The sequence below is a fragment of the Carcharodon carcharias genome, chromosome 7 (assembly GCF_017639515.1).
Source record: "Carcharodon carcharias isolate sCarCar2 chromosome 7, sCarCar2.pri, whole genome shotgun sequence".
Lineage (NCBI taxonomy): Eukaryota > Metazoa > Chordata > Chondrichthyes > Lamniformes > Lamnidae > Carcharodon > Carcharodon carcharias.
The window spans coordinates 7897400-7924942 of NC_054473.1; the positions used below are offsets into that span (position 1 = coordinate 7897400).

At 42.7% G+C, this 27543-nt stretch overlaps 1 protein-coding gene across 4 annotated transcripts in view; it reads right to left on the minus strand.

The window, feature by feature from the left end:
* Positions 1–27543, minus strand: part of LOC121279855 (host cell factor 1-like) — a 117254-nt gene that overhangs the window by 60318 nt on the left and 29393 nt on the right. For all 4 annotated transcript variants that reach the window (XM_041191317.1, XM_041191320.1, XM_041191321.1 and 1 more), the window contains 8 exons: positions 23229–23591; positions 21024–21199; positions 16917–17114; positions 15641–15868; positions 12012–12113; positions 10369–10588; positions 952–1088; positions 35–182 (listed from right to left, as the gene is read on the minus strand). In XM_041191317.1, the coding sequence (XP_041047251.1) occupies positions 35–182; positions 952–1088; positions 10369–10588; positions 12012–12113; positions 15641–15868; positions 16917–17114; positions 21024–21199; positions 23229–23591 (1572 nt within the window). The remainder of the gene's footprint in view (positions 1–34; positions 183–951; positions 1089–10368; positions 10589–12011; positions 12114–15640; positions 15869–16916; positions 17115–21023; positions 21200–23228; positions 23592–27543) is intronic.

Consider the following 27543-nt stretch of genomic DNA (forward strand, 5'->3'; position numbering starts at 1 on the left):
AACAAAAACTATCCACACATGGCATAGTTCATACCTGTGGTCCCTTTTACTACCAAAGTTGTGAGTGCTGGTTTGGTGGCAGATACGGTCACTGGGGTGATCAGCCTGACTCCACTAACTGGTGTCCCAGAGATTGTTCGCAGGATAGTGCCAGGCTGTCCTGCAGCACCTTTCAGCAATACCTGGGGAGTGAGTGGGATGGTGGGGAAGAGAACAGAAAGGTATCGTAAAAGATATTTTGCTCAATTACGTAAACAGACAGAAGCAAATACAAGACAAATCAATTTCCATGCTCAAAATAGTTAAAACAGTAAAATGAAGCTCTTCATGACTCTTAATCCCATTCTCCAGAACGTTGGCACAGCTTTGGATCAGAGCAGGTCCCATTTAAAGTTAATATCTACCCCCAGGGAAGAAGGTGATAAGTTTCCCTGCCAGGGATGCATAGTCTCTGTTGGACTTGCAAAGAAGAAAGCACATCAACAGTTGACTGTCAAGGCAAACAATATCAGAAACAACTTCCAACCTTCTGGATGATGGATATTTAGATTCAGGAAACTTTCCAACCCATTTATCTCCTACCAACATCTCCATTGCCCTAGAGTGCACACATCCCAGTGTTTCCCAGTGCTCAGGACTTTGCTTCTCTCCCCCTCCCCCATCAAGTTTCCTTCCATTCTCTCAAATTCTTAATAAGGATTTTGCCAAGTGCCCTGCAGTAATCAGAATACTCCCTACAGAGGCTAAGCTCTATACTACTGCCTCCCTTCTACAATAGGGCTTCTTGACAAAAAAAAAGTCTTGTGCATAGCATATTTAAAAGTGCCTGACCCAACAACGTATTTGAGATTGTTATCTAATATATAATTTCTTTTGAGGGGAATGAAGGAAAGGAAGAACATTTTTTATAAAAGAAAAAAAGATTCATAACAGTCTGTATCCTGTACTAACCTGGGTGAGTCCCTGTTGTCCTGTTTGCAGTTTGGGCACAGCCGTGATGAATTTCGTCGGTGTTCCAGTTCCTGACGTCATCACTTTTGTAGTGATGATGGTAATTGGGGATTTCATGCCAGGGCTTCCTGTGACACCTGAAATAGCAGACAAGGAAACCATGGTGAAATTCAAGTCACTCAGCCCATTCAGAGATGAATTCCTATTACATTACATGATACCTGGATTTGTCTAGCTCAACTGGTAGATGGATAGATAGAAGTACATTTCTATGGCACCTTGCACAACCTCAGGATGTCCCAAAGTGCTTTACAGACAATGAGTTACTTTGAAGTGTAGCCACTTGTTGCAGTGTAGGGAGCACAGTAGCCAATTTGCACGCAGTGAGAACTCTCAAAATGCAAAGCGATAATGACAAGATAATCTGCTTTAGGGATAAGTATCTGAACATCTATCGCATTACATGACAACTGGTCAGAGAACATAACCAATTTTACAGCGAACAAGCAAGCTTGTTATTTTAACCCATAAAATAAGCAAATAGTGTAACTGTAATTAGCTGCCTAAGCTGAAACATTAAAAGGGAGTTCTCTGGGAAACACCCTCAAATGGCTTGTCCTTCAGTCCTCGAAAACAAATTTTCTTCCTGCTCCCATTTCCTCTTTCTCAGGTGTGAGCATTGGGAGGCAGCCGAACTACCTACAGCTGAGCCCTGCCCCTCCTACTCTAAGCAGTTGGCCCAAACTGTCGTTCACCTGAGTTTATGTAAAAAATATTTTTGATGATTAAAATACCAAGTTAGTACAGATCAGTAGCATCTGCCTTTCAAGTTAAAGTCATGGGTTGAAAGCTCATTTTTACATCTCTCCTATGGGATGCAACTGAAACTAACAGTCTAGCTGGACTGAATGCAGCACCAAAGTGGGATAATGCTCAACATCAAGGAGTTTAAAAACTCAGCTCACTCGCTCACCTTGTACCAACCAACTGTGGAAAAGAACTGACACCATCATGAGAAGCTTGCTACTTCACAGAATCCCTCAGTGCAGAAGAGGCCCATCGAGACAGCACTGACACGTAAGAAACACCTGACCTACCTACCTAATCCCATTTACCAGCACTTGGCCCATATCCTTGAATGTTGTGACTTGCCAAGTGCTCATCCAGGTACTTTTTAAAGGATATGAGGCAACCTGCCTCCACCACCCTCCAAGGCAGCGCATTCCAGAACGTCACCACCCTCTGGGTAAAAAAGTTTTTCCTCACATCCCCCCTAAACCTCCCACCCCTCAACTTGAAGTTATGTCCCCTCGTGACTGACCCTTCAACTAAGGGGAACAGCTGCACCCTATCTTCCCTGTTCATGCTCCTCATAATCTTGTACACCTTGATCAGGTCGCCCCTAAGTCTTCTCTGCTCCAACGAAGACAACCCAAGTCTATCCAACCTCTCTTCATAACTTAAATGTTTCATCCCAGGCAACATCCTGGTGAATCTCCTCTGCACCCCCTCCAGTGCAATCACATCCTTCCTATAATGTGGCGACCAGAACTGCACACAGTACTCCAGCTGTGGCCTCATCAAGGTTCTATACAACTCCAACATGACCTCCCTACTTTTGTAATCTATGCCTTGATTGATAATGGCAAGTGTCCCAAATGCCTTTTTCACCACACCACTAACATGCCCCCCAGCCTTCAGAGGTCTATGGACACACATGCCAAGGTCCCTTTGTTCCTCAGAACTTCCTAGTGTCATGCCGTTCATTGAATACTTTCTTATCAAATTACTCCTTCCAAAGTGTATCACCTCCCACTTTTCAGGGTTAAATTCCATCTGCCACTTATCTGTCCATTTGACCATCCCGTCTATATCTTCCTGTAGCCCAAGACACTCAACCTCACTGTTAACCACCCGGCCAATCTTTGTGTCATCCGCAAACTTACTAATCCTCCCCCCCCAAAGTGTCATCTATGTCGTTCATATAAATGACGAATAATAGGGGACCCAGCACAGATTCCTGGAAGCCAGTGTCCAAGTGCTCATCCAAGTACTTTTTAAAGGATGTGAGACAACCCGCCTCCACCATCCTCCCAGGCAGTGCATTCCAGACCGTCACCACCCTCTGGGTAAAAGTTTTTCCTCACACCTCCCTAAACCTCCTGCCCCTCACCTTGAACTTAGGTCCCCTCGTGACTGACCCTTCAACTAAGGGGAACAGCTGCTCCCTATCTACCCTGTTCATGCCCCATATAATCTTGTACACCTCGATCAGGTCGCCCCTCAGTTTCCTTTGCTCCAACGAAAACAACCCAAGTCTATCCAACCACTGGACACTGGCTTCCAGTCACTAAAGCATCCTTCTGTCATCACCCTCTGTCTCCTACAACTAAGCCCATTTTGAATCCACCTTATCAAATTTCCCTGTATCCCATGTGCATTTGCCTTCTTTGTAAGTCTCCCATGTGGGAACTTGTCAAAGGCTTTGCTGAAATCCATATAAACTACATCAACCGCACTACCCTAATCTACACACCTGGTCGCCTCCTCAAAAAATTCAATCAAATTTGTTAAGCATGACCTCCCTCTGACAAAGCCATGCTGACTATCCCTGATCAAACCTTGCCTCTCCAAGTGGAGATCGATTCTCTCCTTCAGAATTTTCTCCAGTAGTTTCCCTACCACTGACATGAGACTCACTGGCCTGTAGTTCCCCGGCTTATCTCTACAACCGTTCTTAAATAGCGGAACCATGTTAGCTGTTCTCCAGTCCTCTGGCACCTCCCCCATGGCCAGAGAGGAATTAAAAATTTGGGTCAGAGCCCCTGCGATCTTCCTCCTTTGTTTCCATCAGCAGTCTAGGACACAAATCATCTGGACCTGGAGATTTGTCCACTTTTAAGCCTGCCAACACCGCCAATACTTTGTCACTCCGTATATCAATTTGCTCAAGAACCTCACAGTCTCTCCCCATCTTCGATACTTTCATCCTCCTCCTCTTGGGTGAAGACGGATGTGAAGCATTCGTTCAACACTCTACCGATGTCCTCTGGCTCCCCCCATAGATTTCCCTCTGGTCCATAATGGGCCCTACTCTTTCCCTGGTTATCCTCCTCCCATTGATATACTTACAGAATATCTTGGGATTTTCCCTACTTTTACCAGCCAGAGCTTTCTCATATCGCCTCTTTGCTCTCCTAATTACTTTCTTAAGCTCCCCTCTGCACTTTCTGTACTCCACTAATGCCTTCGCTGATTTGCTTCCCTTGTACCTGCTGAAAGCCTCTCTTTTCCTTCTCATCGTATCCTGAATATCTCTGGGTCATCCATGGTTCTCTGGGCTTGTTACTCCTTCCTATCACCCTAGTGGGAACGTGTTGAGCCTGTACCCTCCCCATTTCCTTTTTGAATGCCCCCCACTGCTCCTCTGTAGATTTCCCCACAAGTAGCTATTCCCAGTCTACCTTGGCCAGATCCTGCCTTATTTTACTAAAATCCACTCTCCCCCAATTCAAAACATTTTTTTGCAACTAGTCTATTTCTTTGTCCATAACAAGCTTAAATTGTACCATGTTGTAGTCGCTATCACTAAAATGCTCCCCCACCACCACCTCAGCCACGTGTCTGGCTTCATTCCCCAGAATTAGGTCCAGCACTGCGCCATCCCTAGTTGGACCTTCTACATATTGACCTAAAAAGTTCTCCTGTACTTCACTTGTTCCTACCACACAATTAAAAGGAGGGTATGACAAAAAGTAGCATTAAGATGAAAAAATGTAAACTGTAGCAAAAATATTGGATTGAAACTAAAACAATGCACATCATCTATATAGTACACCATTCTGTATAGAACCTATAGCATAGAAAAAGTCCAGCCAAACAGGCCTATGCCAGTGCTTATGCTCCAGACAGGCCTCCTTCCACTTGACTAGCATATCCTAGTATTCCTTTCTCCCTCATTTGCTTAGTTAGCTCCCCCCACCTTAAATGCATTTTTGCTAATCACCTCATTTCTCCATGTGGTATTGAGTTCCACATTATTAACCGCTCACTGGATAAAGATGATTCTTTTTAATTACCAATTGGATTTATTGGTGACTATCTTATATTTATGCTTTCAGCAGGGCTCCTCCCCTGACTGCAGACCATTTCACTCATTTCCAGTATTCTCCCTCCACTTGGACCTTCCCCCTGGCCTCTTATCCGCTTGATCTTTTCATTGAAAACTGTAGGCATGACATCAACTGTCTTCATTTCTCTGCTCCCCTCACTCAAATCTGTCTCCCTCGGAACTTGCTACACTCCGTTCTCTCGGGCCTAACCCTGACATTGCTTTCAAACCTGTTGACAAGGGTGGTGCTGTTTTCTGGCGTACTGACCTCTGCTTTGCAGAGGCTGAGTGCCGACTCTCAGACACTTCTTCCTGCTTCCCCTGGACCATAACTCCACCACTGAACATCTAGCCATTGTCTCCAGAACAGTCACGACCTCATCTCCTATGGAGATCGTCCCTCCACAGCTTCCCACCTCAGAGTCCCTCAACCCTCAAGAGTCCGCTTCTACCTACTACCCAAAATCCATAAACACGACCATCCTGATAGACCCATCGTTTTGGCATGTTCCTGCCCCAATGAACTTATTTCTTCCATTTTGACTCTTATTTTCTTTCTCTCTTGTCCAGTCTCTTCCCACCTACATTCATTATTCTTCTGATCTCCTACACAATTTCAACAATTTCCAGTCCCCAACACCACCTCTTCACTACAGACATCCAATCTCTCTAAACTTGCACCCCTCACCATGGTGTTCTGAAGGCTCTCTGCTTCTTTCTTGAACAGAGACCATACAGTATACATCCACCACTATCCTCCTCTGCCTGGCTGAAGTTGTTCTCTCATTGAAAAATTTCTCCCTTAACTTGTCTCACCGCCTCCAAATAAAAGGTGCGGCTATGAGTACCCACTTGGGCCTGTCTTTTTGTGGGTGTGTGGAACATTCCTTGTTTCAGTCCCACTCAGGCCTCCTCCCACCTCACTTTTCCTGTACATCGATGACTATATCAGTGGCCCTTCCTGCTCTCCACCACAACTTGAAAAGTTCATAATTTTTGATCCAAACTTCCAACCTTCTCTCACCTTCCCACGGTCCATCTCTGACACTTCCTTAATCTTTTGAGTCTGACTTGAAACTTTAACTCCGTTTATCTCTCCACAGATGCTGTCAGACCTGCTGAGTTTTTCTAGCATTTTCTGTTTTTATTTCATATTTCCAGCATCCACAGTATTTTGCTTTTATCTGACACTTCCTTCCTTGACTTCTCGTCTCCACTTCAGGGGATAGACTGTACACTAATATTTACTATATGCCCACTGACTCCCACGGCTACCTTGACTACACTTCCTCACACCCTGTTTCCTGTAAGGACTCGATTGCACCAGTCCTGATGATGCTACCTTCCACAATGGTGCTTCCAACATGGCTTCCTTTTTCTCAACCAAGGGTCTCCCCCACTGTGGTTGACAGGACCCTCAGCCATGTCCAACCCCCCCATTTCCTGCACTTCTGCTCTCACTTTTCCCCCTCCCTCCCAGAAACATATTAAGGCTCCCCCTGGTCTCACTTTCCACCCCACCAATCTCGACCTTCAAAGCATCCTCTGCCATTTCTGCCACCACCAAACACATCTGCCCCTCCTCACCCAGAATTCCAAAGGGGCTTGTAGCTCTGAAGAAGAATCATATGGACGCAGAACACCTGTTTCTCTCTTCACAAATGCTGCCAGGCTTGCTGAGTTTTTCCAGCATTTTCTGTTTTTATTCCAAAGGGATGGTACCCTCCGCAACACCCAACTCACTCCTCTATCACCCACAACACCTGTCCCCTTCCCACAGTATCTTTCCATGGCAGGAATATAACACTGCCCTTTCACCTCCTCTCTCCTCGGTGACCAAATACTCCTTCCAGGTGAACTTTTTTCAATTTGGTATACTGTATTCGCTGCTCACAATGCAGCCCAATCATGGCTAACAAAGAAATTCAGGATAGTATTAGACACAAAGAAGAAAAAAAGTAGCAAGCCTGAGGATTGGGTGCAGTTTAGAATTCAGCAAAAGAGGGCAAAGAGATTGATTAAGAGGGAAAAAATAGGAGGATGAGTGTAAATTTGCAAGGAACATAAAAGCAGACTGTAAAAGCTTCTGTAAGTATGTAAAAAATAAAAGGTTACTGAAGACAAATGTAGGTCCCTAACAGTCCAAAATGGGAGAATTTATAATAGAGAACAAGGAAAAGGCAGAACAATTAAATAACTACTTTAGTTCTGTCTTCATGGAGGAAGATGCAAATAACTTCCCAGAAATGCGAGGGAATCAGGGGTCTAGTGAGAAGGACGATTTGAAGGAAATTAGTATTACTAAACCAAAAATGCTGGAGAAATTAATGGAGCTGAAAGCTGATAATTCCCCAGGGCCTGATAATCTACATCCCAGGAGGTGGCCATGGAAATGGTGGATGTATTGGTTGTCATCTTCCAAAATTCTGTAGATTCTGGAACAGTCCCAGTCGATTGGAGGGTGGCAAATTTAACCCCACTATTCAAAAAAGGAGGGAGGGAGGGAGAAAACAGCAAATTACTGATTGGCTAGCCTAACATCAATAAGAGGGAAAATGCTACAGTCTATTATAAAGGGTGTGACAAGAGGACACTTAGAAAATATCAAGGGGATTAGACAAAGTCAACATGGGTTTATGAAAGGGAAATCATGTTTGACAAATCTACTCGAGTTTTTTGATGATGTAACTAGCAGAATAGATAAGGGAGAACCTGTGGATGTGGTGCAATTGGATTTTCAGGGAGCTTTTGATAAAGTCCCACCTAAGAGGTTCGTGTGCAAAATAAAAGCACATGGGATTGGGGGTAATACATTGGCATGGGTTAAGAATTGGTTCGTAGACAGGAGAGTAGGAATAAATGGGTCTTTTTCAGTGTGGCAGGCGGTGACTATTGGGGTACAGCCAGGATCCGTGCTTGGGCACCAGCTACTCACAATATATCTCAATGGTTTGGATGAGAGAACCAAATGTAATATTTCCAAGTTTGCTGACAACACAAAATGGGAATGTGAGTGGTGAGGAGGATGTTAAGAGGTTTCAAGGTGATTTGGACAAGTTGGGTGAGTAGGCAAATACATGGCAGATGGAGTATAACGTGGATAAGTGTGAAGTTAGCCACCTTGGTAGGAAATACGGAACGGCAGAATATTAATTTTAATGGTGGATTGGGAAATGTCGTCATTCAATATGATCATGGCTGATCCTCCATCTCAATGCCATATTTCTGCTCTCTCCCCATACCCCTTGATGCCTTTAGAGTCTAGAAATCTATTTCCTTCTTAAAATATATTCTGTGACTTGGCCTCCAAAGCCTTCTGTGGTAAAGAATTCCACAGGTTCACCACCCTTTGAGTGAAGAAGTTTCTCCTCATCTCAGTCCTAAATGATCTGCCCCATATCCTGAGATGTATAAAGGGTGTCCTTGTACACCAATTACTGAAAGCAAACAGTTAAGGCAAATGGTATGTTGGTCTTCATTGCAAGAGGCGTTGAGTACAGGAGCAAGGGGTCTTGCTGCAGCTGTACAAGGCCTTGGTGAGACCACACTTGGAGTAGTGTGTGTAGTTTTGGTCTCCTTACCCAAGGGAGGATATACGAGCCATAGAGGGAGTGGGTGAAAGTTTATCAGACTGTTTCCTGGGATGGCAGGATTGTCCTATGAGGAGAGAATGGGTTGACTAGGCCTTATTCACTGGCATTTAGAAGAATGAGAGTGGATCTCATCAAAACATATAAAATTCTAACATGGATGGACAGACTGGGTACAGGGATGCAGTTTCTTCTGGCTTGGGGGCTTGGGCGGTGGGGGTGGGGGGGGGGGGGGTAGATGCAGGTCTAGAGCCAATTAGGACTAAGATGAGGAGAAACTTCTTCATTCAGAGGGTGGTGATCCTGTGGAATTCTCTACCATAGAGGCTGGGGAGGTTAAGTCACTGAATATATTTAAGAATGAAATAATAGATTTCTGGGCTCTAAAAACATCAAGGGGTACTGGGAGAGAGCGGGAGTATGGCATCGAGATGGAGGATCATACTGAACGGCAGAGCAGGCTTGAAGGACTGAGTGACCTACTCCTGCTCCTATTTTCTACGTTTCTATGTCTCCTCCACATTGGCAAGACTGGGTGACTGCTTTGCAGAACATTCTCACTTCGTCTGCAAGAATAAACCTGACCTTCTGATTGCTTGCCGTTTTAATTCACCATCCTGCTCTCACTCACATTTCTGTCCTCAGCCTGCTGCAACATTCCAGTGATATCCAATGCAAACTTGAGAAACAGCATCTCATCTTCTGATTAGGCGCTTTACAGCTTTCTGGACTCATCATCGAGTTCAACAACTTCATACCATGAACTCTGTCCTCCATTTTGTTTTCATTTTGCCAAGTGCCTGTCTATATCTTGTTTTCATGTTTTTGCTTTCTTCAGAGCGGTCCTTTATTCTGCCATATGATTGTGTCATCAACACTTACCCTGGACCCACGTTTTGTTTCTTTATTATAAATATTATTCCCCCTTTGCCTTTTGCTCCATGACATGTATGTTATTTAATCTCCCCCACCCTCTAACCTATCCTTGACTTTCCCTTTTGTTCTACCTGACCATACCTTTTTGACAGCATAAAACAACACCTCATTTCCAACTCTCTACAGTTCTGAAGAATCATATTGGGCTCGAAATGTTAACTACTTCTCTCTCCACCGATGCTGCCAGATCTGTGTTTTCCAGCACTTTCTGCTCTTATTTCAGATTTCCAGCATTAGCAGTTTTGCTTTTATTATATTTAAGCTTCTTTCGATTTCCTCAAAAGTAAGCAAGAACATCTACTCTCTGTCTACTCTATCAAACTTTGTCATTATTTTAAGGGCCACTGTGAGACACCTCAGTCTTCTCTTTTCTAGAGAAGAGACCCAACCTGTCCAGTCTTTCCTGATGGTTAAACCCCGTTGGTACTGGCATTTACTCCACTGTCTGCACATTATTTTTGTGATAAGGAAACCACAGCCAATTTGGACAGTACTCTAAATGCAGTCTAACCAAGGATCTATACAAGTTTAGCATATATTCACTGATTTTCAATTGTATTCCTTTGGAAAGAAATCCCCATGCTTTGATGCATTTCTATGACCTTGTTAACTTGTGTTGCTACCTTTAATTTGTGATTCTGTATTTCTAGATTGCTTTGCTTCTGTACCCCCATTTAGACACTTAGTTTTCAAAAAATAAGTGGCCTCCTTACTTCTCCTATCAAAATGCACCATCCCATACTTAACTATATTAAAACAGATCATTTCTCTAATCTGTACCTGTTGTTCCAGGCTGCGAAATAAGTGCAGACATAGGAATTGTTTTGAGAATGGTAGTCGCTGGTTTTGAAGAGGCAGGTGACACGTTGCCGAGGCTGACAAACGTCTGCTTAAGGCCCACGTTTCCGGCCTGGGAGGTGGTGATGATGGTGGCGGGTTTCCCGTCTGCTGAAGTAACGAGCTTCAAAATGGTAGCTCCTGGGGGCAGTTGACCTTTAGTCTGATGTGTTAAAAATAATAAAAAGCTGTCAGCTCTACTACAGGGAAATGAATCCAAAAGTTAAAAATAATTTGCAGTCTGGACAAACATACCTCTCATCAAAGCCTGACAGTGAACGCGTGCAAAAATTGTACTTTTAAAAAAAAATTACCACCACAAACATATAAGGCAGAGTTACAAGAACAGTAGTAAAAGCTAGTTCCTGAACAATAAAACTATATTTTTTGCAGTTAGTCAAAACATCTTATAATTTTAATTTTAAAATATTTGCAGCATATACATTTCAGCAAAGTTGGGAATTATTCGTGCTTCGTACACATGTTTTACACGATGCATAATTTGAGAATAACCTGGATAGGTCTATGACAGAATATTTGAAGGCTGGGATTGCATAATCCTTTTACAATAAGCAACCCGCGAATTAAAAAAAATGCAGCTTTCATCATTGAAATGGTTCAGTGTTAGTACTGCTGCATGGGAAGGGATTATAAGTCACCAGGTTCCAGAAGTTTCCACACTAGCTCTATGGGCAGCTTGAAAACAGCAGCTAACATTTTGAGCCAGTCAGTAGAAGCAAGGGGTCCAGGACGGTGTTGCTCACTCCGTTTTGTACCAAAAACTGAAAAGGATGTTAGCTTTGGAGCAGGGAAGAAGTGAGAAATGAGAACACAAGGGGGAATAAGCAAATCCTCTTGCTGAAATGCGGACTGATGTTCTCACATGAGCATGGCTCCTAGGGTTCCTCACCTGTAGATCATGGCTGTGCGCTTCCCAATCACAGATGCTGGGAGCGGCACACTGACTAGCTGCCTACATGATGTGCACTAATGTTAAAATAATTTCTTATTTTGCCTCAATACCCTAAGCTTTTTATGGGCAAGGATATCAAACGTAACCAAACTTGTACTGTTTGTACCTGGAACTAAATCTCTTGGAATTAAGCCACGTTTCTTTCTGAAATAAACAGAATTGGAGTTCCCTCCGAAGTGTGGGATGAGGCTGGTTGCAGTAATGGCAGTTCGCCACTTTCACATCCAATTCCTCCATTAGATCTGCGTGAGTCTCAGTGGGGAGATATGGGAAAGGTGGGGAGGGCATGGGAATACATGGCTCCCAAGATATCTAAGCTAATGAAAAAGGCACAGTATATTGGACAGAAAGACTCTTCAGGCATCAGAGTTGTGGGTTGGAATATCTTGAGTAAGGACTAAAATCCACTTGCTTTAGTACACCTCCAATACATTGTTCCAATATGAAATTGAGGGCGAGGAAAAGACTGGCTGGTCCATTAAGCCTGTTTCACACAGGCCCACTCTATCAATAATTGCAGACTCTTTTCCAGGAAGTCATTAAAAAAAAATCACAATATTAACCTGCCAAACAAAATACTCATATGTCTCACAATGCAATATAATTTGTCAACCTGGAAAATCTGTGTAAGTGGCCCAGTGGAACCCGGGCCCGAAATGGTGGCCTGTTGCCCTGGTTTAGCCTGCAGGGTTAACACTTTTCCCAGGTTGGAAATCTAGGATGATAAGAATGGCAAATTGCAACATAATTAAAATACTGGGTAAATCATTACACACTAAATGACAACACAAACACCAAAGCTTTTCATGCTTCTGTTACTTTCCTCCATAATTACCAAAGCAAACTACTACCAAACAAGAAAGTGGGGGGGGAGCGAAGGGTAAAACTCCAAGAAGTAAGACTAATGGGAAACAAAGCAGCAGTTAGCGTTTGGTGGGGGGAGGGGAGATTCAACTTCATGGAAAATTATGAAAAAACTGAAAAGGGAGAGCCCAGGAGAGGCTATTAAAGTCTCCAGAACACAAATAGGACAGTGTGTTTGGAAAGGGCTAGGAATCTAACTTCAAGCACATCAGATAAAGGGACGACAATGAGAAAGGAGACGGGAAATACAGGACTGAAGGTGTTGTATCGGAATGCACGCAGTATATGAAATAAGGTAAATGAGCTTGTGGCGCAGATTGAAATTAGCAGGTATGATGTGGTGGGCATCACGGAGACATGGCTGCAAGGGGATCAGGACTGGGAGCTAAATATCCAAGGAAATACATCCTATTGAAAAGATAGACAGGTTGGCAGAGGGGGTGTGGTTGCTTTGTTAGTATGAAATAAATCAATAGCAAGAAATGACGTAGTGTCAGATGATGTAGGATTTGTGTGGATAGAGTTGAGGAACCGCAAAGGTAAAAAAAACCATAATGGGAGTTATGTACAGGCCTCCGAACAGTACTCAGGATGTGGGGCACAAGATACACCAGGAGACAGAAAAGGCGTGTAAGAAAGGCAAGGTTACAGTGATCATGGGGGATTTCAATATGCAGGTAGACTGGGAAAATCAGATTGGCAGTGGATCCCAAGAAAAGGAATTTGTGGAATGTCTACGCGATGGCTTTTTGGAGCAGCTTGTGGTGGAGCCCACTAGGGAACAGGCAATTCTAGATTTAGTGATGTGTAATGAGGCAGATTTGATAAGGGAGCTTAAGGTGAAGGAACCCTTAGGAGGTAGTTGCTGCTGTACAGACAAAATGGACTTTCAAGTGGCGTCTACATGTGTAACTCCAGTGCACAAACTGATGCCCCACAAGAGATCAGGTAACTGGGGTGAAATGAGAGTTGAACCTGTCACAGAATAAGGCAATGCTACTCTAATATGAAAGAATAATTTGGAAGCTTACAATAGGGATACTTTAAAGCATCCCAAAAATGGCTAATAAACAACTTGATCTCAAAATTTTTTTATTTAAAGAACTTACTCTAAAATGGCATAGATTCTCAAATTTACTTTTTGAGATTACCTTTCTTTTTCACATATTTTCATTTCTCACATAAGATTTGTGCCCAGAGATAAAGTGACTGACTTACTTACTCAAGGTGGTTAATTGAAAATATGCTTAGGAAGTATTTTCCTGCTGCAATTTACTTGAGCATCCCTGGATGAGGACAAGAGGTAATAAAAGCTTGCAGACCTTGCTCCAGATTACAGGAAGATGTCCAGAGAAGGACAGGATCACCCTTCTCCCCATGATAAAATAGCCTCTTAACACACAAAGTTGACTGATTAATAATGGCTGCTTGGGCAAGACATGATAGATTGATTGGTACAGGTAAGTCAAAGCGAGGGTACAGTATTAGGACGAAACAGTGTAAAGGAGATTTACCAGGATGGGTCTAGGGATGAGGGATTTTAGCTACAAGGTTAGATGGAGAAGCTGGGGTTGCTCTCCTTAGAGCAAAGAAGACTGACAGGAGATTTTCTAGAAGTATGCAAGGTTATGGCAGGTTTAGATAAGGTAGCCAAAGGATGAGTAATGACATATTTAAGGCTTTTGGCAAGAGGTGCAGGATGGATGTGAAGAAGAACTTTTTATGCAGTAAGTGGTAGTCACCTGGAACTCACTGCCTTTGAGGGTGGTGGAAACAGAGACAATCAATGATTTCAAAAGGAAACTTGATAGGCATTTGAGAGCAATAAACTCACAGGTTTATGGGGATAGAGTAGAGAAATGGGACTGATTGGATGGCTCTACAGAGAGCTGGCAAGGATTTGACAGGCCGAGTGGCTGCCTTCTGCTATAATGACTCAAAATACCAACTTCAGATGAGGAATAGAACTGCCGATAAACTACAGGATGCAAGAATTACAGAGCAGGTCAGAAGATACGGTATGTCCAAACGACAGACACCATTTCAAATCAGAAAGTACAATAAGAATCATCAAAACAGAGTCCCAATAGTCAGCATCAGCATTGATGCAAGCACCAGGATGACTTTCACAGCTTTTTGAGACAGAAAAATTAAACAGCTAGAGTAAGGAGTCACAATTTTAAAAATACATAACATAGGAAACCGGAGTAGGCTAACTAGCCCCTTCAGGCTGCTCCACCACTCAACTAGATCATGACTGATCTTCTGCCTCAATGCCATTTTCCCACAATATCCCTATGCGCCTTGATACGTTTAATATCTAGAAAGCACTGATCTCTGTCTGGAACATACTCAATGACTAAGCCTCCACAGTCCTCGGGTAGAAATTTCCAAAGATTCATCGCCCTGAGTGAAGAAGTTCCTCTCATTTCAGTCCCGTTCTTATTCTGAGACTGTGTCCCCTAGTTCTGGACCTCCACCCTCCACCAGCCAGGAGAAACATCCTTCCTCCATCTACCCTGTCAAGCCCTAAGAATTTTGTATGCTTCAATGTGATCATCTCTATTTCTTTTAAACTCCAGAGCCCAGTTTCCTCAATCTCACCTCGTGGGGAATCCTGCCATTCTAAGGGTCAGTTGATGAACCTTTGTTGCAGTCCCTCTATAACAAGTATATACTTCCTTAAAGAGACCAAAACTGTACACAATACTACAGGTGCAGCCTCACCAAGGCTCCATAAAACTACAGCAAGACTTCTTTACTCCTGTACTCAAATCCTCTTGCAATAAAGGCCATTTGTTTTCCCAATTGCTTTCTGCGCTTGCACGCTATGATCAAGAACACCCAGATCCCTTTGGACATCAACATTGCCCAATCTCTCACCATTTAAAAAATACTTTGCCTTTCTGTTTTGAAAACCAAAGTGGATAACTTAACATTTTTTCCACATTCTTTTCCACCTGCCATGTTCTTGCCCACTCACTTAGCTTGTCTTGAAATGGCTTTGCATCCTCCTCAAAACTCACATTCTCACCTAGTTTTGTATCATCAGCAAACTTGGAAATATTACATTTGGTCCCAAGTCCAAAACATTGATATGGATTTGCAAACAGTTGGGGCCCAAGCACTGGCCTCTGTGGTACCCCACTAGTCACAGCCTGCCAGCCTGAGAATGACCTGTTTATTCCTACTGTATTAACCAATTCTCAATCCATGATAGTATATTAACCCCCAATCCCAAGTGTTCTAATTTTACTTACTAACCAAGGTATAATTTACAATCATTCTCTTAACAATAACACTGACAGTAAACACAAGCTCACCAGTTACAGAGCTGCTAAAACAAAGAGGAACATAATCTAATGTTGATATCCTTACCAGTGTGCTTCCTCCCGCCATGGAGATAGGGCTTTTAACCAGTGTAATAGTTTTTGTGACCCCTCCCACCACAGTAGTCACCACCTGTGCCTGCTGGGCCACAGTGACTGTCCCTGACTTGTGCACTGTGATGATGGGTCTAGCCGAAGTAGTGGAAGTGGCAGCATGGGTCGGGGTCACTAACTGGGCAGCAGCGGTCTTCAGCATTGAGGTTGCCGGCGTGTTGACCTGGAAAGCAGATGCAAATTAAATTGGGATAAGTCAGTGAAAGGCATTCCAGGAATGTAAACATCCCAACCCCTCACTGTTTGGAATAAAGAGCAATATGAAGACTTAATGCTTAAAAGGTCTTTGAAACCACACTACCTCTTCCAGTCTTAACAGCTCCCTCAAAAAGGTCATGTCAGGATCACCCAATATAAACGCTAAATAACACAGATTTATAGGTTCTATAGGTTCTGGTGAAGAGTCATACGGGCTTGAAATGTTAACTGTGTTCCTCTCCGCAGATGCTGTCCAGGTATTTTTGTTTTGGATTTCCAGCATCCGCAGTATTTTGCTTTAATTTATGAATCCTAAGTTTGACACCTGGACTGTGCAGAGCTCTATGAATGTCAAATAACTCATTACACTCGCTGAGTTGTGATTTATGTTATATTGCAATATTGATATTGGAATGTGCAAAATTGATGAGGGTAGAAATATCACAGGCTAATATAACACAGCTAATCTTTAAAATGGCAGTGCAAGGAGAAAGGATGGGGATGGAGGCGAGCGGATGAGAATACCGTGAACTCAAGAACTCTACATCAGTGGGACAAGTCTTTGGCTTACGGGGCATCCTGTCTCGGAGTCAGAAAAGTGTATGGTTCAAACCCCACTATGCATGCAGTGTCAGTGAGTAGAGGCCAGTACTTCTGCTTTTCGTTTCTTTTAAAATTCGTTCTTAGGATGTGGGCATTGCTGGCAAGGCCAGCATTTATTGCCCTTTCTTAATTGTCCTGATTACTACAGTTCGTGAAGTGCTCCGAGTTAACATCCAGCAGGATGCTCAGCGGGCGAGTCCTACTCGTTGTACAGTTTGGGGATCCCATTAAACCTTCCCTTCTTACAGGGTTAACCAACCTATTGGCCAGTATAAAGATGATTATGACCATGAAAGGAGCGTTCACACTGCTAATCAGCCTGTGAATCCCACTTCACGCCGCTCTCCAAGGGCAGGGTGTACAGGTACCAAAATGAGATATTTATAATGGTTTTTATAGAAGTGGCTTACCATGACTGAGGGAGTGGCGACCTTCACAGTGGTAGCCAGTGTACTGGCTCCAGGAGCAACTGCCACTGTTTTCACCATGGTTGTGCTAGGGTGAAGTCCGATTGAGGTAACTGCTGTGCTGGAAGGAATCTTCTGAGTAGCAGCAGCTGCTGCAGCCAAAGCTGCCATTCCACTCATCTGTGGACTAGAAGTAAGTGGCTGGGAAAAGAAATGTAAAAAAAAAAAAATCACCAATAGAGGCAAGAATGGAATATAACACCACCCTCCAACACAACAGCAAACTTCTCCTTCACCTACAACACATTTCACAAACATTTGTAAATGGGCAGGGGAGCCAACACCTTCCAGATCAAGCTTGCAAAGATAGAAATAACTTATCAGAAAGCCCTCCACTGCTAAGTGATACAGAGGTCACAGGTGCATTTTCTAACTTCCTGCTTTTTTACCCTTTCTCCAAAGAGCGGAGGCTAAGCAGTCCAGAGGAAAAGCAGAAATCAACAGCAGGATGTTCGTGAGTCTCAGATGCTGATAGGTTACAGATGAAATTTAACAGAACAGCAAAGCGATTCACTTCAGTAGGAAGATTGAGGACAGGCAATATAAACTAAATGGTACAATTTTAAATCGGATTCAGGAACAGAGACCTGGTAGTATATGTACACAAGCCTTCAAAGGTAACAGAACATGTTGACAAAGCTATTAAGATTTATGAGATCTTCAGATTTATAAATAGATGCATATAATACAAAAGCAAGGAAGCTATGCTAAATCTTTATAAACAACGGTTAGGTCCCTGGAGTGTTGCAGCCAGTTCTTACTACCTCATTGTGATTCATGTATCTGGACACCAAGATCTCTCTGTACTTCAGTTTTGCAATCTCTCATCATTTAAATAGTATACTACTTTTCTGTTCTTCCTGCCAAAGTGAACAAGTTCACATTTTCCTACATTATACTCCATCTGCCAAATTTTTGTCCACTCACTTAACCTATCTATATCCCTTTGCAGACTTCTCATGTCCTCTTCACAACTTACTCTCCTAGCTATCTTGGTGACATCAACAAATTTAGCAACTATACATTCAATCCTTTCATCCAGGTTATGGATATAGATTGTAAATAGTTGAGGCCCCAGCACCGATCCTTGCTGCACTCCACTAGTTACAACTTGCCAACACGAAAATGACCCATTTATCCCTACTCTCTTTCTGTTAGTTAACCAATCCTTTATCTATGCTATAAAACTCAGCAGTTCTGGTAGCATCTGTGGAGGGAGAAAGAGTTAACGTTTCAAGTCCAATATGACTCCTTTGGAACTCTCTATCCTTGCTAATATGTTACCCCCTACACCACGGGCTCTTATTTTGCCTTTGATGTGGCACCTTATCAAATGTCTTTTGGAAACCCAAGTACACCACATCTAAAGGCTCCCCTTTATTCACTTTGCTTGTTACTTCCTCAAAGAACTCTAATAAATTAATCAAACACAATTTCCCTTTTACAAAACTATGTTACTCTGCCTGCATTAAGATTTTCTTATTGCCCTGCTCCTCAAAAACAGATCTTAGCATTTTCTCCATGATAGATGTTAGGTGAATTGGCCTGTAGTTTCCTGCTTTCTGTCTGCCTCCTTTCTTGATTAGGAGTTAATGTCACTGTTTTCCAATCTGGCCTATATTCTGATGGGACCTTTCCAAAATCTAGAGAAGTTTGGAAAAATACAACCAATGCATCTACTATCTCAGCAGCCAATCAAGACCCTAGGATGCAGGCCATTAGGTTTTGGGGACTTGTCAGCATTTAATTCTAATAGTTCCTTCAGTATCGTTTCGCTGGTGATTATAATTGTTTGAAGTTCCTCTCTGCCTTTCAGCTCTTGATTTACAAGTATTTTGGGATGTTATTTGTGTCTTCCACAGTGAAGACAGACACAAAATACCGTTTCAACACTTCTGCCATTTCCTTATTTCCCATTATTAATCCACCAAACACACTTTCTAGAGGACCAGTACTCATCTTCACTTACTGTTTCCTTTTTAAATAGTTGTAGACACTCTTACTATCTGTTTTTATATTGCGAGCTAGCTATCTCTCATACTCTAATTTATTTCTCCCTATTTTTATTTCTGGTCACCAAACATCAGGAAGAATGTCCAGGTCTAGAGGAGATGAAGAGATTTACTAGAACGACACCATGGATGAAAGATTTCATTTACATAGAGAAACTATAGAAACTGGGGGTAGTGCATAGAAACAATGAAATATTTTCTGCAAAGGAAAATTGCATTCACACCAGCCGAGAAAGAGTTATCCAGCCCAATTCCACCTTCCAGCTCTTGGTCTGAAGCTCTGTAGGTTATGGCACTTCAAGTGCACATCCAAATATTTTTAAAAAAAAAACGTAACGAAAGCTGTCCCAAGATCCATGTAAATGCTATTAAACACTCTACCCTCATCAACTCATAGGACTTAAGAGGAGTAGGCCATTCCAGCTGCTCCACCATGCGATAAAATCATGGCTGATCTGATTCTGATCTGATGTCACTTTCCTGTCTGCCCCATCTCATAACCCTCGACTCCCTTGTCTATCAAAAATCCATCTAACTCAGCCTTGAATAAATGCAATGACCCAGCCTCCACTGCAATAGGAACACCCCATGTTACTGCAAATAATTCAACCAGTTTAGAACAGGAATGGTTAAGGGGAGAAAATAAATAATGATTTTGATAAAGTAAATAAGGAAAACCTGTGGCAGAAGGTTTGGTAACCAGAGGGCATAGAAGTAAGATAATTGGCAAAAGACCAGAAATGACATGAGGAAAACATTTTTTATGTTCTGAATTCATTACCTGGAAAGGCTGGTGGAAGCAAACTCATCAACTTTCAAAAAGGAATTGGATAAATATTTGAAGAGGAGGAATTTGCTGGGCTATAGAGAAAGAGCAGGGGAGGTGGACTAATTGATAGCTCTTTCAAAGAACTGGCACAGACACAGTAGGAGTGTTGGTAGGTCACTTTGAAAAAGCCATCACAGCTAAGCCCAATGCAGTTATGGCCTGACATTCACACATACCCACATTTCCAATATCAGCTGATCTACACTACTGCTCCCGTTTTCTTGGGCAGCAGGGTCTGGTAATGGAGGATGGCTCCATTAGAGCTGCTGAGAGTGGAGTTAGTGTTAACTGGAACTTGAAGTGGGGATCCCCCAAAGATACACAGCCAGTAGAGTGGTTTCCATCCTTGCAGTCTACCAGCACCTTTCCCACCATGTTCCTGGGTCATAGGAACCTTCTCCTCCTTGATAGATTTACCATGCATTGCCCCACTCTGTTATTCTGCGATAACCATTTACACCTCCTCTGGACCCATCTTTTGTTTCTTTACTTGCCCCATTACCACCTTCTGACTTGCACCGTCATCCTCCTCCCTTTGTTATTTAATCTCTCCTGCTTTCCATCCTGTCACAGAATTTCCCCTTTGTTCTTTCCCCTATGGGTCTCTACTTGCTTAAGACCTAACATCTTCCAGTTCTGATGAAAGGTCATCAACTTAGAACAATAATTCTATTTTTTCCTTCAGAGATGTTGCATACTATGCTGAGTGTTCCCAGCATTCCTTTTTTATTCCTACAATGGTTATTGGATTGTAATAATTGATGTGAATGCTGCTTGATTTTCTTCCTCTCTCCCTAACCCAGGAGCTGAAGTTACTGAGTTAGTACATGCCAATTGAACAGAATGGATGAAACCAGGGACTTTCTTAATCTGAGTGTCTTGCATGCACTAACTGGGTTACTGAAGTGGCCACAAACATTTTTCTGGTGCAACAATCTAAACCACTGGTGCACTTACAGTGCAAAATGAATTACAACAGCCTACAATGTCGACCGTTAAACATATGCCTCAAAACACAAGCTTTGTTTATACACTGACAGCTGAAATGAGCATCCCAAATAAGTTAAGTTGCATCAGCAGTTATCCAGTCTGAGGAGTTTTGACCAAAAGTTACACAGGATTTTAAGGGTTTAAACCACAATACGTAATAATACACCTGCAAAACTGCACACCGTACGCTACAGAAGCCATAACGCATGTGAAACTTACAGTCCCTGTTGTGGTTTGAGCTGGCATCACCATGCGAACACCTGGTGGAAGGGCTGCCACAGTGATGGGTGTTTTGCTCTGAGGTGCAGCTTGCCGTTGCACGGTGATGAGCGGCGTGGCTGAAGCTGCTGTTGCGACCACTGGCTGCCCTGTAGTGGCCCTGATCATCGGTGAGCCTATAACAAGAGGTCAGTTAAATATCAGCTCAAAGAAATTAATGAGCCTCAAGAGAAAGACTTGCATTTCAGGATACCTCAAAGCATTTTACAGCCAATGGCGTACTTTTTGGAACTGACGTCACTGTTGTATTTTAGGAAACATGGCAAGCAATTTGCACACAGCAAGTTCCTGCAAACAGCAATGTGATCACGATCAGGCCATTTGTTTTGTGTTAATGTTGGCTGACATATAAATATTGGTTTGGACACTAAGAACTCCCTTGTTCCTCTTGGAAAATTGCTGTGGGATCTTTTACATTAACGTTTGACAGAAGACAGGATCTTGGCTTAATACCTCATGTGAAAGATGGCAGCTTGCGACAGTGCAGCATTTCCTCAGTGGTGCACTGGAGCGTCTGCCTAGATTTTGCACTCAATCTTCTGATTCAAGAGAGGAGAGCTACTACAAGCTATGGTTGACACCTCAAGCAAACGTGCCCGAGCTTTTTATCCTTGCAAATCTCTTTGGGCATACATTGAGTCTTGCAAGCCGTACATAATGTTTAAATCAATTTTGGCATTATTCTACATAAAGGCAAGGATATGGACTGGTCTTGCTGCTCTGAGTTAAAGGGAAAGAAAGGAAAACTCATTTATATAGCACCTTTCACATTCTCAGGATGCCCCAAAGCGCTTCACATCCAATTGAGAGATCAGCTTACTTCTGAGGTGTAATCACTGTTGGTCTGTGGGCAAATTTAGTCACTAAAATCACCACAGGGTTTTACAAATAGCAAGCAACAGAAATCAGTTGTTGATCTATTACTGTTGTTGTTGGTTCAGGGACAGCCAGGAGAATTCCTGCTCTTTAAAAACTGCATGTGATCTTTTATGTCTCTGATGGCACTTAAAAGTGCCCCAGTGTGACTGCTGGCTGAGTTCAGCCAGCTTCAATTTCTGGTCTGTACTTCTTGACCCCACACCTGAAGATGTATTTAACCCAAGCCACTGAGGACTATAAGCATTCAAGATGGTGGTGGTGGCGGGGGGAGGAGATATGAGGGAATTTTTTTTTTTAAAACGCAGTGAGTGGTAATGACCTGGAAACACTCTGTCCATGAGAGTCATGGAGGTGAAGGTCACAAATGATTTTAAAAGGACATTGGGTGGGCACTTGAGAGAAACAAAATTATGGGGCTATGGGGATTCAGCAGGGAAATGGGACTGATTGGATTGCCCTACAGAAACCCAGCATGGACTTAATGGGCCAAATGGCCCCCTTTTGTGCCATTCTGACTGACTCATCATCTTAAAATGCAGAGAATACATTGATCAGGATTTGCTGGAGTGGAACATCACACCATGTGCCTCGTTTGGAAAGATACTTTCTTCTTCAACCTTCAACTTGAAAAATCATTGCATGGTAAATTGTTGGAAGTGTAAGAGCAACACTAACCTTGGCGAATGATAGAGCCAACAGTTTGTTTCCTTAACCACTGTGATTTAAGGATAGAAAAAGAAAACGATGGCAAAGGAAGTAAGATAAATTAGAGTCAAATTGGATACAGAAAGAGAAAGAAAGGGGTAAAGAAAGATTGGATTGAGAATAAAGAGAAAGAATATGCAGGGAGGAAAAGAAATACATTTTTTAAAGCCTCTAGAAACAATTTACAATGTGCATGAGACTCCACTGTTCTAATTTGTTTTTTTCTGATTTGGGTCATGAATCATTGAAAGGGTCCTTATGTCATTAAGTGCCAGCTCAAACTTTTTCTGGGGAGTTAATTTGTTTTAACAGCACAAATGTAGCAATTTCTTGTAATCACGGGGGAGGTTGATGATGAGAAGTCGTTCTTACAAGGTTAACTACGATTTGCAGTTCAAGACATGCATCTTTGCCACAGATTGCTGTGTTACTTACACACAATGGCACATGAATAAAACTCACCATTTATTCTGTCAGAAAAATTCAGCCCTTACATATGCATCATACACAAGGTTCCACCAGTAATTTTTCTACCAAAAGAAGTCAGAGGCAGTGGCTTACCTGGCCCACGTGGAGAAGCTACAGCAGCAGGGATCCTGACTACAGTTGGTGATGCTGCACCTGTGGTTAGGGATGCAGCCTGCGCACCCAGAGCAGCAGTTGTCTGTGTAACAAAGCGGATTCCTGGCTGTACCGGAGCAGGTGACATTGGTGCGGCTGCCGCAGGAGCAGGACTGCTGGATGGCCGGATGCCCGAAACGGCAGAGCTTGACAAAGGCGTCACGGCGGCAGCAGCTGTTGGGACGTCGTACTTCTGAAGCTGAAGCAGGTAGCTGTCGGCAGTGGGTATTGATCCCCAACTGACCTCAAGGGAGTTGGTACTTGCTCGAACCAGCTGGACTTTGCCAGGAGCATGAGGCTTTTCTATTAAGAAAAAGGTGATGGGAAATTTAATTTACACAGAAGTAGATATAAGTGGAACAGGGGGTGGGGGGAAGGTGTGGAGGAAACGTGATAAAGATGAAGGAGCCATTTGGTCCATCTAGCTCACTCTTCTCCCCAACACAGCATGTGGCAGCAGAGTTTGTGTCTTCACCATTTTTCCAGGTATTACTCTCAGTGCAGAAACATGTTCCCAGATATTGAACTTTGGCACAGTTTACTCCTATTCCCCTGTTCCACAATTATGATTTTCATTCTTAGCATAATGCCATATACTCTTAGGGTACACAAGGAGACCATATGTCCACCCGGTGCCTCTACCAGCTTTCAAAGCACTATTTAGCGCCAATCCCTACCCTTTCCCATACATGCAAATTATTTTCAAACCATTACTCTTTTAAAAGCCATTATAGACTCATTTGAACCACTCTCTGGTAGGGCCTTCTATTTATCAACAACCTAATAAAACCTCTCCTAACCTCTACCTTTGTTCTTTTCATGATGTTCTCAAATGTATTCTCTGACCAGTGGAAACAGCTTCCCCAGCCCCCACCAAGCCCCATTTACCTCATCAAAACTTCTTATAATTTTGAACATTTCTGTCACTTCTCAACATAACAGTGAAAGTTTAAATAAAAAAGAGAGAACAGTGCAGTTTTTTATATTAACCAAAAGCCTCTCATCCCTATTATCCCCATAACTAACTGACTTTTTTTGATTATTATTCATTCATGGGATGAGCACAGCACTGGCTAGGCCAGCATTTATTGCCCATCCCTAACTGCCCTTGTTCAGAGGACATTTACATGCCAGCCACATTGCTGTGGGTCTGGAGTCACGTGTAGGCCAGGCCAGGTAAGGGCAACAGATTATTTTCTCTAAAGGACATTAGTGAACCAAATGGGATTTTACAACAATCAGCAATGCTTTTGTAGTCATCAAACTTTTAATTCCAGGTTTTTGTTGAATTCAAATTTCACCATCAGCCTTGTTGGGATTCGAACCCTGGTCCCCAGAGCATTTCCCTGGGTCTCTGGAATATTAGTCCAATGACAAAACCACTATGCCACCACCTCTCCTTTGTGGCCCTGCCATAAGAACATAAGAAATAGGAGTAGGCGGCCATTCAGCACTTTGAGCACGCCCTGCCATTCAAAAAAAAATCATAGCTGATCTTCTACTTCAACATCATTTTCTTGTACTATCCCTGTATCCCTTGATATTTTTTAACATGTAAAAAACTATCAACCTTAGTCTACAACAATCTCAATGACTGAGCCTCCACAACTCTTTGGGGCAGAGATTTCCAAAGATTCACCACCCTCTGAGTGAAGAAATTCCTCCTCATCTCTGGTCTGCCCCTTAGTCTGAGACCTGAGACTGCGTCCCCTGGTTCTAGATCCCTCAGCTAAGGGAAACATCTTTCCTGCATCTACCCTGTTGAGCCATGTAAGAATTTTCTATGTTTGGATGAGTTCACTTCTCATTCTTCTAAGAGTCAGAGAATAAAGGCCCAGTATATTTACCCTTTCCTCACTGGACACTCCCTCCATCCCAGGAACTAATTTAGTGAGCCTTTGTTGCACTCCCTCTATGGCAAGTATAACTTTCCTTAGGTAAGACCACCAAAACTGCACACAATACTTCAGGTACAGTGTCACCAAAGCGCTATATTATTGCAGTAAGACATCTTTACTCCAATACTCAAATAAAGGCCAACATATCATTTGCTTTAATTGCTTGCTGTACTTGCATGTTAGCTTTCAGTGACTCATGAACAAGGGTACCCAAGTGACCTTGAAGTTCAACATTGCCCAGCTTCTCACCATTAAGAGATACTCTATTTCTGTTTTTTCTACCAAAGTGGATAACCTCACATTTCTCCATATTATATTCCATCTGCCAAACTTTTGCCCACTTGCTTAGCCTCTCAAAAATCCCCTTGGAGTGTCTTCACACCCTACTCACACTTCCACCTAGTTTTGCATCATTTGTAAACTTGGAAATAGTACATTTAACTCCCATGTCCAAATCATTGATATAGATTGTGAATAACTGGGGCCCAAGCACTGACCCTTGCAGTATCCCACAAGTTACAGCCTGCCAACCGGAAAGTGATCCATTTATTCCTACTCTCTGCTTTCTATCCATTAACCAGTTCTCAATCCATGCCAGTATATTATCCCCAATCCCATGTGCTCTAATTTTGTACACTAACCTCTTGCATGGGACCTTATCAAAAACTTTCTGAAAATCTAAATATACCACACCCATCAGTCCACCCGCTCATCTATTCTGCTAGTTACATCCTCAAAAAATATTAACAGATTTGGTTAAACATGATTTCCCTTTCATACATCCAGGTTGACTTTGCCCAATCCTACCATTATTTTCCAAGTACCCTGTTTTCACATTCATTTTAGAATCTAACATTTTCCCGACTACTGATATCAGGCTAACAGGTCCCTAATTCCCCGTTTTCTCTCCCTCCCTACCTTTTCTTAAATAGTGGGGTTACATTTGGCATCTTCCAATCTGTAGGAACCATTCAAAAGTCTACAGAATTTTGAAAGATGACCACCAATGCATCCATTATCTCTGGAGCCACTTCTTTCAACACTCTTGGATGTAGATTATCAGGTCCAGGGGATTTGTCTACTTTTAAGTCCCATTGGTTTTGTTAGCACATTTTAAAATTAATATTAATATCTTGCAGTTCTTTGTTTACACTAGTTTTTGATTCTCTATTACCATCGCTGAATCCCCCACTATCAACATCCTGGGAGTTACCATTGATCAGAAACAGAACTGGACCAGCCATATAAATACTGTAGCTAAAAGGACAGGTCTATGAATTCTGCAGCAAGTAACTCGCCTCCTGACTCCCCAAAGCCTGCCCACCATCTACAAAGCACGAGTCAGGCGTGTGATGGAATACTCCCCACTTTCCTGGATGAGTGCAGCTCCAAAAACATTCAAGAAGCTTCACACCATCCAGGGCAAAGCAGTCCTTTTGATTAGCACCCCATCCACAAACATTCACTCCTCCACCACCGACGCACAGAGGCAACAGTGTGTACCGTCCACAAAATGCACTGCAGGAACTCTCAAAGCCTCCTTAGGCAGCAACTTCCAAACCCAAGACCACTACCACCTAGAAGGACAAGGGTAGCAGATACACCACCACCAGCAAATTCCTCTCCAAGCCACTCACTATCCTGACTTGGAAATATATCACTGGATCAAAATCCTGGAGCTCCCTCCCTAACAGCACTATGGGTATACCTACACCACATGGATTGCAGCAGTTCACCACCACCTTCTCAAGGCAATTAGGGATGGGCAATAAATGCTGGCCTAGCCAGCGACTTCCACATCCCATGAATGAATTAAAAAAATTATTTCTCGGAGGTTTTTAGTATTTTCCTCCATGAAGACAGAAAGTATTTGTTTAGTTTCTCTGCCATTTCCTTATTCCTCATTATAAATTCTCCAGACTCTGCTTGTAATGGATCCACGTTTTTGCTAATCTTTTCCTTTCTACATTCCTGTAGAGCCTTTTACAGTCCGTTTTTATTTTCCTCGCTAGTTTACTCTCTATTTTCCCTTTCTTAATCTTTTTCTTGGTTTTCCTTTGCTAACTCTAAAACATGCTTAGTTCTCAGGCTTACCATTTTTTGGACAACTTTATACACCTCTTCATTTGATCTAATGCAATCCTTCTTTTGTTATCCATGGTTGGAACACATTCCTTGCTGGGTTTTTGTGCATTAAAGGAATGCATTTTTGTTGTAAACTATGTATGAGCTCTTTAAATGTTAGCCATTGTCTGTCTACTGTCATAACTTTTAAACAATTTCCCAATCTACCATAGCCAATTTGCTCCTCATACCTTCATAGTCTCCTTTGTTTAGATTTAAGACCATAGTCTCAG